At 37.3% G+C, this 16,704-nt stretch overlaps 1 protein-coding gene across 1 annotated transcript in view; it reads left to right on the top strand.

Annotated features, from left to right (window-relative positions):
• KLF7 (KLF transcription factor 7) overlaps positions 1 to 16,704 on the top strand; it is a 63,978-nt gene that overhangs the window by 33,423 nt on the left and 13,851 nt on the right. Inside the window, exon 3 of the mRNA XM_081937337.1 lies at positions 16,547 to 16,670. Within this exon, the coding sequence (XP_081793463.1) occupies positions 16,547 to 16,670 (124 nt within the window). The remainder of the gene's footprint in view (positions 1 to 16,546; positions 16,671 to 16,704) is intronic.

The following is a 16,704-nucleotide window of genomic DNA, read 5'->3' as shown; positions in this document are numbered from 1 at the left end:
CTTTAGAGGATAAGAGTTACAGGCTTGGTATAAAAAGTTGGGTTGGAATATTGTGTTCCATATTATGTCAAGGAGTTTGAGAATTTTTCTATTGCACAATGAAAATGCTAATCGTATGGCTCTATAATTTCTATATGAATAACATTTTCTTGGCATTTTGAAGATTACTGAGAATACAAATAATCATACATCATACTTTGTTTAATTGCTATATTATTTTACTTTTGTTTAAACTTCTTTTTTATTTCTTTGTTTTTTATGGTTATGAGCTGCTTAAAGTAGTAATAGTAATAATAGTAATGATAGTAGTAGTAGTAGTAATACTTGACATGGAAAGTTTTCATTAGGGGATTGTGGTTAGCTATTTGAGGAAGCTAAATTACATTCCTTGGGCATAGAAGGCACCTCTAGTATAATTATCTCCTTTTATACAGATTAAGATTAATGCTCCTAGAGATCCTATCAATGAGGGGTGATGGTCTTTATGTCACAGCTGCTTTATAATTCTACTGGTTATTTGGTGGAATGCAATTGTGTTTAGAAATGAAGACCAGATTTTTATTAGTTTTGTTGATAGCTACCCTGCCAGCCTGTTCAAAGAATAAACGATGAATCTAGCAGATTCATGAGAGTCTGCTTCTGGCCTTCAAATGGATCATAATTTTAGCACATAAGTATTTCAGTTCTCCCTTTTTGTGGGGGGGAAATCCCTCACCTATATTTACTCATACTAAAAGGTAAATTATTACTGTTAATTTTACATTATTATTACTGATTTTACTGATTATACTGATCATGACTTAGGACCTGATTATGTTAGGGTCAACCTGTTTTTTTCTGTCACCCAATCCCCTCAATTGAATATCATCTTGTGGGACCAAGGAAGCATACCTTCTCAATTGCAGCTCCTGCCCTCTGGAAAAGTTCCCAGATGCTTATACTCCCGAGGTTCTGGAAGGCCCTTTTAAATCCTGGCTCTGTTCCCAGCCCTACAGTTAATATGTCTGTGGGGGTCCTGTCCCATTTTATTGTTATTGTTACGTCTGTTTTTATTCTAGGATGTCAGTTTCATTTTATTCCACTGACAGTCTACTTGAGTGGGTGGCCATAACAAATCTAAATAAATAAATCTAATGAATATGTGTGAAACATATTCGACTTCAAACAGTTTTATTTAGAGACAGCTTTATAGGATAAATCACCGTTCTTGCTATTTTCATACATTACAGAGAAAGAATGTTTTGATTACCTCAGCTGAACAGATTTTTGAAAATAGGTATTCTAGTCAAAACTGAGCATTCTTTCTACTGTATTCCCTTTATATTATATACAGTATGTATCACATTTGAACCAATTTCTGATGTCCACATAAACATGTAAGACCCTCAAGAAATCCTTACTAAGTTCAAAGGGGTTGCCTGTTTGAAATACCTTCCTATATAGACATATCTAGAAATTCAGAATCTTTCTCTATGCTTAACATGGTGATAGTTGTGTATTTTGATAGAACAAAGTTTGATTAATTCTAGTTAACATCAGTGAACCAAAGTTAATTAACCATTCTTCATTTACAATCTGAATAGTCACCTGGTCAAAAAAACCTATATTCTGAGACCTTAACTGGATATATAGAGCTATGCTGTGAAATACTTCTCTCTGAAAAATTATACTCTTGTAATTAGCTAATACCTATACTAAAACTCTTGTTAAGGGCTGCAACTGGTGAAATATTAAATCACAGGGCAACAGTTTTAGAATAGAGGTATCTCAAATGGGCTAATTTACAAAAATATATATTCAAAATCCAGGAGCACGACTCCTGAGGGAATGAGATTTGGGGAAGTTATGGCTTCTTCAATTAAACCTGATCTCTGTTGGAGACTAGATACTGAGTTGGGTGGATTCAGATTCTTACCCCAAACAGCTGCGCTTATGTTTACATAGTTTGCTTATTCAGTTCATGCTGCCTTATCTCTCTAAACAATAATGTTGCTTTATTTATGCAAGCAGACATTTGAACTGGCTCCAAAACCCCAAGAGGAAAAATATTATAGGGGTGGGATTTGGAAGTTTTGGTGTGTATTGTAAGAGTCCCAAGGCCAAGATTATAGGCATGAAGCAGTTATTTTGTTGGATCCTTTGTCTTTGAACAGAGGCCTGGTTTCTTGGAACTGTCCCTGTAAGACACCATCAATTGTGAACAAGCTTCACAGTGCCAATGGCTACCAGCCATTTGGCTCTCTTGACTACTGAGCTGAAGGTCTAAAAAGTTTCTGATATTTAATTTTTCCCGTTAGCTGCTTGTAGCTTGTAGAGCTAGATGCAGTAATTCAAACATGAGGTGACAAGGTAGCAAAACTCAATTAGATTTCACAAAAGCATGGGTTGACCATTAGTAATACCAGAACTAGTCCTGTTTTGCCAACACTTACATTTCCATGCACAATAGTCTGTGGGAAAAGTGCTGGGAAAAGTCTGGAAAAATCTCAAGGAAAAAGCCACAGAACTTCATAGGCAAAATTGAAAGAAGGCACAATGATTTGGGAATCTCTGGAATGGCATAAAGTAAAAGGATGCATAGACTATTTGGGAGACAGAGACATGCATGCTGAAGAGTACATGTTTTGCATGTGGAAAGTGGCAGCTTTAACCCAGAACCCATCTCCATTTATGGTTGAGGAAGACTCCTCTTTGAAACTCATTTAGGACATTTCTTTGGAGATTTATTCCAATAGCTTCCTGTGATTAATAGCAATAGCACTTAGGTTTATATACTGCTTTACAGTGCTTTACAGACCTCTCTAAGTGATTTACAGAGTCAGCATATTGCCCCAAACAATTTGGGTCCTCATTTTACCCACCTGGGAAGAATGGAAGGCTGAGTCAACCTTGAGCCTGGTGAGGTTTGAACTCCCCAAATTGCAGTCAGCAGAAGTAGCTTGCAGAAGTAGCCTGCAAGTACTGCACTCTAATCACCATAGCTAATGTGATTTTGTCATATTAAAAAATCTGAAATTTGTCTGCTAAAGTGAACCCCTTGGTACAGAAAGGAATTTAACTCAGAAATAACAAGAAGCTAATTTTCTTTCCCATAAGCTGAAAGATTTTTAAAGAACTGGTGCTAATTGATGTTACACCCAAGTCCTACTGCTAAAAACAAATGTGTAAAGAGATAGATTCAGATTTTGGCCTAAAGTAAAATGGAGAAGTCACTTGGTATGTGGAAAGATATGTGTGAAAGAGAGCACTATGAAAAGGTGAGAGAAAGATTACCTATTTCTTAAGTTATATGAAGGATCTGTTATAAAATATATATTTAATGATGTGAGAGAGAAAAACCTCAGCCTTAACACATTTGCATGGCAAATATTTCTGAAGGGATGGCACTTTCACTTGTGGAAAGGGAAACAGCATTTTTTTCCAGACCTATCTCAGCAAATGCCAGTGAGTTAAGTGACAGAAGGAGAATTAATTTAGATTGAACAACAGGAGGAGGAAATGTATAAATTTGTCATTATCCAAGATTGGAAACAGATGCTTTAAAGGAAAAAATATATTAGAAATTAAATCTGATTTTTCTGTGGAAGTATTAATCATTAAGCAAAAACTTGTAGGGAACAAATTTTCTTATTGCAGAATTTGATAGGAAAAAAATCCCAATTAGGGCCTAGGCTTCTCTTATTCAGAATCAGCAAGTTGTAGTAGGAAATTGAAGAGACTGATATAATAACTAAGAGAAATTTCCTGACAGAAGAATTAATCAGTGGAATGGGTTGCCTCCAGATGATGTAGGTGCTTCAACGCTAGAGGTTTTTAAGAAGAGATTGGACAACCATTTGTCTGAAATGATACAGGGTCTCCTGCCTAAGGAACAGGGGGTTATTCTGTTATTCTATTAATAGGTAGAAGTAGTGGCTCTCCCTTTGACCATTTGGAAGGAGTGCTGGTCATTTCAGAAGGAAGATGGAGGATAGCAAAGAAAGCAGTGAGGAGTCTCATGCAACTATGGGAAATCCTACAGAGTTTGGGTGATGCCAGTAAATATGTGGATATTGACAAAATGAAAGGCTTAGGATCTCTAACAGGATAAAGCTGAGATGAGAATGGAAGGAAATTGCATTAAGTGATAATATATGGAGCTATTCCACAGTTTTAACTGGGCTTTTTACTATCTAAATAAAAAGCATGTTTCTGAAGCACATTTTCTAATGTTAAGAGTAGTTCTCTTTCAGTTTTATTCACACAGAATAAAATGCCATGTTGCTTCATGAAAGAAGAAGGTATATTTTATTTCTTCTCAACTCTATTTCCTAAGAGCATTAATGAGGTGAGAAAAATCTAATTGACTACAGTAGTATCAAAGTAAGGTTTGCAGTGTATCCAATCTAGCACTGAATTATTCCCTGAATCCCACATTTTCCATTAAAGTTGTAAACATGGTTTTGAATTCTAAACAGGACTATGCATTGATACAAGGTCTTTGCACTTTAAAGTGTAGCTAAGTGATGATGAGGTACAATTGTTTTGATTGTATGTTAAAAAATAAGAGTTTTGTGCTACTACATAATGTATGTTTCAATGCCAAGACCATGTTATCTGTCCCCTTAACATGTGGAAATATTATGCATTGGTTTCAGTCATATGGATGCTGCTGTACCACTGCTCAAGTAAATGGGGTTAAACAAAGTGGAACATAATATCATCAAGAATATTAAGCAAATAAACAAGAGTTTTGGATCTGATTTAAAGCATTTATATGACTGTAATCAATCCATGGCAAGTGGCAGTCTGTGTTAAGAATATATAGCCTTACTATCAAGAGACTCAAGGGTGAACCATCTAACACGTGTGTCTGACATTTTGGCTTTCCTGGGTTGCATTGAGTGAAGTGGAATTGTCTTGGACTACATATAAAATATATAACACAATGTATATAAATCATGTAATAATGTTAATGTTATGATCTTACCGTATGGACATGCCCAATACGATGCGTACGAATATCAGCTTCTATTGTAAGAACATATTGTAGAGCCAGGTTTACCATGCTGCTGATGCTTTCAATTTAGCACTAGTTAGGATTTTTTTTTGTTATCCAGAGAAATAGTAATATGGCTTTAGTTTTGATATGCAAGAATGAATAATAACATCTTTTTTAGATGCAAATGCACAAAATGTTGATGTTTTATTTTATGCCTGCCAGTTAGAAATAGAAAAATAACCCTTTCTGCCTATACAAATGAAATGCAACTATTTTCCTGTAATCTAAGAAAAACCTATTGAATTCAAATTGTAGTATCCTCATACTCCATAGTGGGTTTTGCAGTTGTTATCATGTCATACATATGGGGTTCTTAATGCTAAGTGAACTGGAAGCTAAATACTCTACAGATTTTTTGAAAGTTTTCTGATCTCTCCTGGGACAAAAATAGAGTCATTGAGTCAAAAGGGAGACAAGTAATGGTTTGAATGCTGGTGGGGGAGGAATGTGAAGAGAGAGAGTGTGGCAGGCAGACTTGTGTATCCTGTTGCTAGGAAACATCAGCATTAAATACAGTGTGCTAATTGGCTAGCTTGTCAGTGCCTGGGTACCAGCCCGGGCCTGCTACACAGCTGTTTCTGCCGCCTGGTTGCTAAGCAACTACATCCTCTACCCCCTCTTTCCCTCCCTCCCTTTGCTTCTGGCACCTAATTGTCTACTTTTGCTGCTGGTGTTGCTGCTGGGTACCAGTCTGGGCCTGCCGCTCTGCTTTTCTCCCTAGGGGTCGGAGATGGAAGTGGGGGGTGGTAGAGGATATGTCAGCAATTAATGGAGCAGAAGTGCACATTCTACAGAAGGCTGGCACCTGTGTCCCCTAATCTCTCCCCACCCTCAAAAATCCTTCTGTTCTGAGCATACACCAGGTGCCTCCAGCTTCAGTTTTTGCTAAGCCCATAAGGATATATTTTTTAAAAAATATATTGGAATTGAGAAACCTTTGTTCCTTTAAATGAGGATTTGCAGGGACAATTGAAGGATAATATCCTTTTCTCAGGACACTTTTTGTCACTTGTCTTCATGTTGTTATTCATTGCTTTCTGCATGCCTACTTGACAGGGATGGGGGAGAAAATAATGTTTTAAAATACAGCTCTGTGAAAAACTATTAAAATTACAACTAATTGGACTATTAAGAAGACAGGCTGAAAAAGAAACGCAAGGTGCAAGCACAGATGAAAAGCAAACCAAGGTCATCTTGACAATCCTTTTGCTCAGGATATATATTCCTACATCGTTCCTTATATTGTCAATGTTCAAAATAGTCAAGAGTATCATAATAGTTGTGAGATGTGACCATTGGATTAATGGCAGTTCAAGCCATGAGAATTTCCCATTGCAAATATGATATTCTACTGGTATTGTTGAAATGTTGTTCTGATTAGGTAGCAAAGGAGGATATTGTTATTGTAATTCATCGGATTTTTTTAAAAAAGTATTTGTCAGTCATCCCAAATAGAAAAATGGAAAGAGGTATATCTTTTGATGTGAACAGCTAAATGTGCACTCAAACTCCAGTGACATTGCATTTGAGGTAGCATAATGTGATAGAAAAAAAATCTGTCTGACTTTTAATTGCTTGTTTACAACATGCAAATTAGAGCTTGAGGCTGGCTGAAGATTGACATATGTATTGAAGTCAGTCATCTCCTTGTGTAGATTCTGCTTGCCTACTCCTCAAAAGCTTTCAAAGGACAAAAGAAACTGCTTTAAATTTATTTTATCATTTGAGTGTCAAATTCTGAATTATTTTCTTACTTAGGTGCCTATGATAATGATGGCATTTTTTTTTGGCTTGGAACAAAAATATAAAAGACAATAGAAAATAAAGAAAATGAATTCTCAAATTGTAAAAAGAACAATTCTTTTTTTAAAAAAAACAGTAAACTCTGTCAAGCAACAACACTAAAATTTTCTTGCAGTTAGAAAGTAAGAGTTGTGCAATAGCTCATTACTTTGCATCTGTTCTTTTATTAAGACATCCCAGGATTTTTTAAAATTGAAATGGTTGAAGGCACATCTAGAGATGGAAGAATTTAGATTTTTCTAAATTAATTTCTGTATAATTGGTTCAATAATAATATTTTCCCATGCTGAGGCTCTGTTTTTGATTTTTAATTCTGGGATGTATTCATCAGTTGTGCCTTTCCTCTCGCTCCCACTACATCCATTTGACTGTTCCTTTGCAGGAATCAATAGGTGTGCAGAGTATGAGTTGGATTTACATATAGGTAGTCCTCGACTTACAATCATTTGTTTAGTATCCATTACAATCCATTAAAATCATTTGTTTAGTATCCAGTATCCACAATAAAAAGTGACTTATGACCACTTTTCACATTTACGACTCTTGCAGCATCCCTGTGGTAACGTGATCAATTTTTGTGACCTTCTGACAAACAAAGTCAATGGGGAAGCGACAGTCACTGAACAACCATGTTACTAGTTTAACAACTGCAGTGATTCATTTAACAACTGTAGCAAGAAAGGTCATAAAATGGGTCAAAACTCACTTAACAATTGTCAACATGTTGGGCTCACCTGTATTGTGTAGGATGGAATTAATGGTGGATGTCCCTTACAAAAATTCTTGAGATGTCAATGTCACAAGTACTCCGTCAGATGAAAGCATTCATAAATTATAAACAATATTGTTTATGCAAATTGATCTTGAAGGTGGCTTGTCTTTTTCAAGCTTACTAATTTTGTAGTATGAGCTAGTAAACTTTGCAACAACCTGGTACAGTATTAGAACACTAGATGTTGAAAGAAACAAGATAAATAAAGAGAAAATGTTCCATTCCATTTCCACAAGAGATCCACCTACATTCAAACTTAGTTCTGACTGAAAGTAACGACCACTTTCAGAATGTACTGCTTTCAATGGTAGCAGGCTTTTCTTTCTTTTTTCTGTTCTTTTTTTCCTGTCAAACATGGCCTAACAATCCATAATATGAAATGTCTGTCTGTCTATCACATACCTACCTACCTACCTACCTACCTACCTACCTACCTACCTACCTACCTAGTATCATCTATCACCTATCACTTTTGTATAGCCATCCAGCCATTGTGATTCTGGCCATGTTTAGTTGAAGCTTGATGTTTTTAATCTTTTTTACTTATTTATTAAATTTTTATGCCATCCATCTCATCCAGACCCCCACAGCCTCCAACCCCTGAAAAAGGACATCAGCAGTATCAGTTAGCTCACTAGGAAGAGAGATACAACTGGATATCACCAGCATACTGATGATACCTCACCCCATGGTGATGAATGATGTCACCCAGTGACTTCATGTAGTAGATATTAAACAAGAGTGGAGGTATTAGTTCTGATAAAGGGGGGGAAATAAATTCTTTCAAAATCAGATAGCACTCGATAAAGATAGAGGTTATACCTAATAGGAATAATGAACTGTGTAGAATATTAATCCTTCTTAGTATTCCCCATATTTAGTCTTATATCTGGATTCTTTTGTCCTCTTTCCTTTTCCTTGGAATTACTTGCACCCATTATAGTAGTTCTTCCAAACTGATGCCTTCTAGATACATCGAATTACAATTTCATAACACCCAGTTGGCATAGCCATGAGGCTAGAGAGTTGGTTGGAATGGAATCATTTAAACACATCAAAGAAAGAGAATGCATTATTTATTAGATTTCTTTTATCCTGCCTTCATTTCATAAGTAACTCAAGGCAATGTACATAATATTCCCTCCTCCTCCTATTTCCTCACAACAACAATAATCCTATGAGATGAGTTGGCCCAAAGTTACCTAGCAGGCTTTCTTGCCAAGCTAGGACTGGAACTCACTACACCAAATTGGCTGTTAGTAGTGCTCTAAATACTCATCTCCCCTTTTCTTTGAGATATTCTATCTCTTCATTTTGTTTTGTTGTTATGACAGCTCTGATAAATTAGCCTTTGCAGAAATCTGTGGGTCAAGGATTGCTTTAAATGCCTTTTAAAGGACACATTTTCCTTTGTCTTTACATTTTTGTCTCTCTACAATATCCTGTAAGCAAGCCTGCAGAGACATTTTCTGACATTTGGCAGCTAGCAGCTCATGTTAACAAAGGAAAAGACTGAACAGGAAACTAGTCTTTTTGCCCTGGAGCTCAGATACCATAGATATTAAAGGTAAACCAGAAACTGAGAAAAGAAAATATATTTATGATTGGTTACTATGTAGCATATCAAATCATGGGTGATTTAAAAAAAATTGGTTAGCAAAATTGAAATCCTTCTAATTAGTTCATTCAAGTTATTGAGCTTATTGGTTAGATTTTAACTTGAATTGGGTATCAAGGGAATGTATTACTACCATGACAACCAGAATGCAAAATTTCCCCATCCCTTACCTAGTGTTAAAAACTCAAGTTGCTGTAGGGAACAAAGAATTTTCTTTCACAGAAGATCTGTAGCTGCAGGGCTGTGAGTGGGAAGGGCATTTCTCACCATAATCAATGGTTGCTGGGAACTGTAGTTGAGCAATAGCTAGAGGGGGGTGGTTTCTTCACTTCTGGACTAGAATTAGGAAGAACATTCTCATTAAAAAAAAATCAATTTTACAGTGAACTTACTTGCGTCTCAGGAAACAGGTTTGACCTAGTTACGTTCAAATCAAATGTGGGATATGTGTGAAAGTGCCATTCAAAGAGACAAAATAGTGCAGGAGGAATGCTGACCTCTTTCCAACAAACCCTTACCCAATAATGTATCTGCTTAGATAATAATTACGTGGTGTGTTTAGTGTAGCACAGAACTAAATCACCTGCTTTTTGAATGTTGCTTTTTTATCAATATGAGCATATCTACATATTTAATCATTTATGTAGATGGCAAGCTCAGTCCTGTCCTAGCATCCATCTTTCTAAAGACAGTCTCTTCTATGAGTTTACAGCTGAATTTTATATAACGATTGGTTTCTACATTTGTTTCCTACCGAAAGACATGTATATTATAAATAACTGTATATACTAGAGCAGTGATTTTTCTCATGGGAGTGCCAAAATTGTGTGTGTGCATATTATCGTGCATGCACGCGTGCCCACATCAATTCAACCCTCCCCACCCATTTGCTCATGCACGCGTGATCCCCCCATACATGAGCACATGACCCCTCCCCAGGCTCCAGGGGCTTTCCTGAAAACTGGGGAGGGCGAAAATGGCCTCTCCCGGCACCCTGGAGTCCCTCCAGAAGCCGGAAATGGATCATTTCCAAATTTCCTGTTGGCCTGTTGGAGTTGTTTTTCACCCTCCCCAGCCTCTGGAGGCTTTCCTGAAGCCTGAGAAGGGTGAAAACAGCCTCCCCTGGCCCTCTGGAAGGCCAAAAATTAGCTGGCTGGCACACGCATGTGTGCCAGAGCTGACTGCTGGTGTGCTAGCCCACGTGTCATAGGTTCTCCATCACGGCACTAGAGCTACCCATGTCATATTCAGTTGTACCTAGCTATCCGAGGGAGGGAGAGAGAGAGAATGAGTTGAAACATGTGTTGCTTATGTTTTCTTTGAGAGTGTTTATGGCATTAAGGATCCTTTGTGTATCAGTCAAAACTCTTAACAACAAGCTGCATTCTTCAAATGTACATTCTTCATATCATTTTGTCATGGGAAAGGACATGTAATGAAATCATATTTTCACTGTCAAGTTTTTCCTTGAAAGACTTTCTATAATCTTTGTGTCTTTGCATAACAATCCTTCACCGGGACTGTTCAGTGGTAACACTGGAGCCTGCTGAACCTTCTCATCACTCTAAAGCTAATGGACTGCATTATTTTCAACATTCAAGAAACAGCCAAATTTGTCAGGGCTTTCCTCTCAGTCTTTCATTCCGTTGAACCTGACAGATCACCTGATATTGCATCTTCCATCTTGTGTGTCTGAAAGCCTTCTGCTTCCATTTCAAGCTCTTAAGACACCCAATGGTCAGATTCCCGGGGGGGGGGGGTTATCGGGGGAGAACTAAAACAATGTTGGTTTCTACACAACCTCCCTTTCCTTCTTTTATATCAAAGATTCATCTGTTCCACCAATCTTGATACTGTTGTTTCTGCTTCTCTTGCTAACCTCTCAACTCTTAACTTTTGAGGTCTGTTCCCAGAGAGGCACTTAGTGGTCTCTGTCTCAAAAGCAAAATGGTGGGACCAAGCTCCATCCTAAACTAATCCCATGTGCACCTTCTCTCTCCCATTCTTTGATGAGCATGTGGAGATTGTGATCATCGCAACAGTCTTCCATACTTTAAAACAACTATCTGTTTTTTACAGGATCTTACATTTTAGAGATCAAATCTGATGTTCTGTCCAGGTGTATCCTGATATATTTCTACTGCAATGGCAACTATTTATAGCCCAGTACAAACTTCAGATCTGGGCAGGGTTCCCACATAGCATTTAACTCTGATTCTTATCAGAATAATCAACACTCTCATTTGCTGATCTGAGTTGAGAGGTTTTCTCTTTCAGAGAAAAATTAAACTTATACCAAGACAGCCTTACTTACAGCTTGTTCCCTCATATTAGAAGTAAACCGACCTGTCTTTTACTGTGCTATCCTGCCTTTTTGCCTGTGTTTGTTCAGAAATTTGCACTTCCAGCTCTATTTTCAGAGGGTTGAGGACTCTTGAATGAAACCACTTTTATACAACAGTGCAGCATTTTGATAATTTATACAGAATCCAAGACAAAGCTTGTTCCTTCTTGTTTTAACATCCACAACCTAATTCTGCCAGCATGAAAGTATCTCAGTCTATGTGAAACGCCATCAGTATTCTGCCTCCCTGTATAGCAGTTTGTAAATGCAACACAATGGGGCAGAAGCTTAATTCTTCTGGAGACTTGGACTACGGTAGCCAATTACCAACCCTGTCTGACTAATATCAGCAATTTCTTATGGGTGAAAGCTTTGCCCCATTTCAGCAATCTGACAGATGACAAGTAAGAGGTCATCAATGTGTTTTGTAATGAGGCCATTCATATTGCTAAGCAGCAAATTAATACAGTCAGGCATGTGGGTGTCAGTGCTTCTAAATTCATGGCAGAATCTGTCAGTCAATAAACCTTATGCAAAAGTGTGAACAATATCTGCCATTAAAAACAGGGTTATTTAATTCCAATTCCAGGTACTATCCTGGAACAGAGATTTGTATAAGGCTCTATGCCATGTTGACTTTTGGAATTGGTTTATATCTTGCAAGTATTCCTCATATCGACCCACCTGATAGGTTGGAACAATATTTTGTCTGTATTTTAAGCCACTTTGGGTGGGGGGGCAGAATGAGAGTCGATATTTCACTACGCTTAATTTTTTGTTTTGCCATTGCCATATTTGCCTTTTTTTTCTTTCTCTACTTCTCCACCAGATTGGATCTTTCTCCTGTTTCACTACCACCTACCGTATTAACATTGCTGTTAATAAGTTTCAGCAATATGAGATGCTTGTTCATTGTATTTCTCCCACTCTATTTTTAGTAGGTTTTAAAAGGAAATTTCTAATTCCTGCCTTCCTAGGTAATTAGCTACTTCAACATGGAGTATGTCACTAGTTATTAATATTTAAGCCCTTCAGTATCATAGTTCTTTCTCCTCTCTACTGACTCGAAAAACAGCATTTCCTGTTGCCAATTTCAGCACATCAGTCTATGGAATATTCATCTTTCATTTCAATGTTTTCATTCAGACATTTGATGTTTCACAAGGATAGGATGGTTTTATAAATGAGTATTTCCTTCCACTCCAAGATTGCAGTTTCTTCTGCAGCAAGAGTTTATGTTACCTGTAGTTTTTCCAGACCTGTCTTTGCCAGTGACATGCTCTCTCATTATGACCGATATTCATTGGTATTCATTTGCAAAGGAGTCCTTGGTTCTCTCCTAGTACTTCCCAACACTAATCAACATTGCCTGTTAACTTCCCATATGCACGAATAAGAAACACCACAATGCAGAAAAGCCAACCTTGCCCCCTCAACTCTGGCTTTTTGAGTAGTCATATCTGACTATCCAATTCAGGAATCTTCCCTGTTTGGATTGGACATACTTCAGTGCCAGGACAGAAATTGCAGTCCTTTCAATTGCTGGTTTGGAATGCTGCATAGCAGGTGAGACACCCTATGTGAAATTCACAATGGCATGTAAAAAAATCTTTTCTGCAGAAAGAAATTACTACAAATCTCACTTTTGGGGAGCTAAAGCAAGGAGAGCTAAAGCCTTTTCATTGTGCTGCCAACATTGTGGAAAAACGTCCCCATGGATCAGGCAGGTTCCCTGTCTGTGCATTTTGCAAGCTCTTTGAGACTGGAAAGCCTTCCCTTGATTTGAATTGTGGTTGCCTTTTTAAAATCTGTCGTCTTGTTTTTATTTTTGTAGGGGGTGCTTTATATTGCATTTTTGTACTGTATTTGAGCTGCCAAGAATGTTGATTGTGGTGGCAGAGAAACAAGTATATTGCTTAGTTGCATTAAATTAGACAATCATTGGCTGATCAAACACAGAGTGAATGGGGGGGGGGAATATGAAGGAGGGGAATTAAATAAAATTCTCTCTACAATTACTTTTGGTTTCCTGAACATAGAATTATAGGATTCTGTGAATTATGTCATCTAATGAAGGAGGATATAGTGGAATAATGGAGGGATGAAACAGTATAATAAAGGTGCAGATAAACAATAAGAAAATAAGAGCATTTGGGAATGAGCAGGTTGTTTTATGACCGATCCATGCCATTTTTATCCACTGGACAATGCCATTCAAATATAAGCATTAGTTCAAAAACTATGGATCACAAACATGGCTCAGCAGGCCCACCAATATGACACACTCGGATACTTTCCAAAAGAAGAAATAGAAATATAAAGAGACAGCAAAAGCAAACTAAAGTTTGCAAGAATGAGATTCTTCAAGGATGTCCCTAGATAAAAGATATCCAGTTCACCAAGTAAATCATGGAGGAAAGCCTTTTAGAACTCTTAACAATTTTTGCACTAGCAGCAGCATTTCTCATTTGATTATTAGATTACATATTATTTTTTATGTTAACCCATTTTATCGAGTGTGTTCCACTTTGAGATCAGTTGATCTACAGCAGCTTAGAAATACTTTATCAATGAACATAAATTCCTTTGTGCCCCCCTGTAACTTTTTAACTTCTTAAAGTCATGTAGTTAAAATGCATTGTGTAGCCTTGTTGATTAGGCACTACTCACTGAATGAAGAAACATGTAAATGAGGAAGATATTTTCAAACCTTCAGTTTGCTTCAATTGTGAAGAAGAGGCATTTGGTTAGCTACTGGAATATCTCAGCCATGGAAGGGACCCCGAGGAGGACCGCTGATATTGATCTTAGGGAATGGTTTTAGGGAAAAAAACACATTTGTTTGGGCTTTATAGGTTAATTCCAACAACCTGAATTGGAACTGGGGGGGGGGGAAACCTTACAAAACTTGCAAAATATACTCTCATTATCCAACTATATTCAGCACTCTGGCTGCATCATTTTTGAACCAAATATTTTAAGCTGTTTTCAAGGGCAGCTGTATATATAAAAGTTTATTAGGACGTGGATTACTGCAACGAGACCTATTCACACAGAGCAATACAGCCTAAAGTGTGTGTCATTCTACAGAGGATGTGTGTATCTAATGATAAAAAGAGAATTAGAAGCTACAAATTTGATCCTTCCTGAATGAAAATACAATAATAGCACTTCCATCTTGCCTAGATTCAGCTTCAGTTTCTTGGCTTCTATCCAAATCCTCAGTGCAGTCATGTGCTGGTTCAGCACTTCCACCTCCTTACCTGGAATTCCTGAGAAAAGAGTAAGAACATCTGCGTGCAGATGACACCTTACCCTGCATCTCCAAATAATCTCCTTTGTTCCCTTTGTTCCCTGTGGGTGTTCTATAACATGGGAATGTTGGAGAATTCTCCCCCATTGTGAATGTCTATGGGCTGAGTAGAAATCCTCCAGGACCACCTTTGGAGTTAGCCATGTCAACCATTATAAAGCACTTCATCCTGACCTATATAAAGAATTTTCTCAGAAGGATATCTGTATGCATCAGAGAAGTCTAAGAGAATGGACAGGGTGCATTTCACTTATATCTTTCCTAAGAAAGATAATCAGAACAGAACTGTATAACAGATTTGGAAGGACCTTGGAGGTCTTCTAGTCCAACCCTCTGCTCAAGCAGGAGATACTATGCCATTTCAGACAAATGGCTGTCAAATCTTTTCTTAAAAACCTCCAGTGATGGAGCATCCCCAACCACTGAAGGCAAGCCATTGTTAATTGTTCTAACTGGCAGGAAATTTATCCTTATTTATCCTTGATTAGTTTCCATCCATTATCTATGGAGATTGTCCAGGTCATGGTTGTCCCAAAGATGCTTTTTCAAGAGGCAACTGGATTTTCTGGTTTTTTTTTCTTTGAAGACATTTTGCTTCTCATCCAGGAAGCTTCTTCAGCTCTGACTGGATACTGGGGAATGGAAGGATTCTTCTGGGCTACTGGGATATTTCGGGGCCAAAACCAGATCTAAAAATTATAAAAGTGGATTTAAAACTGCTTAAAATTGATGTAAAAAATTTAATTGATTAAAGAATATCTAAAAAAAAATAACGTATAAAAGAGTGGGAATCAATGTACCCAGTTCCATTAAAAGTCACTACCTTCTGCTGACTACTTGCGTATGTTTAAAAGGCCAGTAAAAGAGTCACAGTTTCAAGCGAAGTAAAGAGTGCCTTACGGGCATTGCACAATTTGTATTTTAAACATTATTTGAATATTTATCAATTCCTATGGATTAATATTGTTTCCTTTATAGTAAATCATTTGTTCAGAACTGTGCAGAAACTACGATGAAAAAAAAATGCTTAGAAATTTTCTGAGTAATGATGCTGCTCTGTCCAAATCAGAAGTCTAATAAGCTAAATGCCATGAAAATTATGTGTGCATGCATGTGTTTACTGCCTTTGCATTATGAGTCCACTGGAATTGGGTAGTCAATAAATGTAATCAATGAAAATAATAATGATGATGACGACAACAACAACAATATATTGCTTTTAGAGGCTTTAGAAATGGACAATGAAGAATGCCAAAACACATTTCACCTTCAAAATCCTTTCTTAGGACTTTGCTGCTGTGTGAGGTGCTATCAATTCTCCAGTCCCAAAAATTATAACTTACTAAATGTTGGGTGTAAGGACTTCTACAATACATATGTAAACACAAATACAAGATGGCCATGACAATGAGAATCAAGTGCTCTGAATACCTGGTTTAGAATATAGCATTGCAAGTTCAATTTACCTTTGCACAGGAAGTGATTATAATCATTTGCAGATTCAGGACAGAATCATGTCAGATGTTCTTGTTCAGACAGTAACCATTGCATCGCGACAACCACTGGCTTATAGAATGTTTGTATGGATGGCAATTGTGCCTTTTGTGCAAATTTTGCTTTCAACATTCACAAGACTTCCGTAATCTCCTCTGCAGGTGAGAAGCCTTACAAGTGTTCATGGGAAGGGTGTGAGTGGCGTTTTGCACGAAGTGATGAACTCACACGACATTACAGGAAGCACACGGGAGCAAAGCCCTTTAAGTGCAGCCATTGTGACAGGTAACAGTTACTATTTTCTCTCACATTTTATCCT

The sequence above is a fragment of the Natrix helvetica genome (genome assembly GCF_964273705.1).
Source record: "Natrix helvetica genome assembly, chromosome: 1".
In the NCBI taxonomy this organism is placed as follows: domain Eukaryota; kingdom Metazoa; phylum Chordata; class Lepidosauria; order Squamata; family Natricidae; genus Natrix; species Natrix helvetica.
Note: the sequence above shows the minus strand (reverse complement) of the source record. Positions and strands in the feature narration are given on the sequence as shown.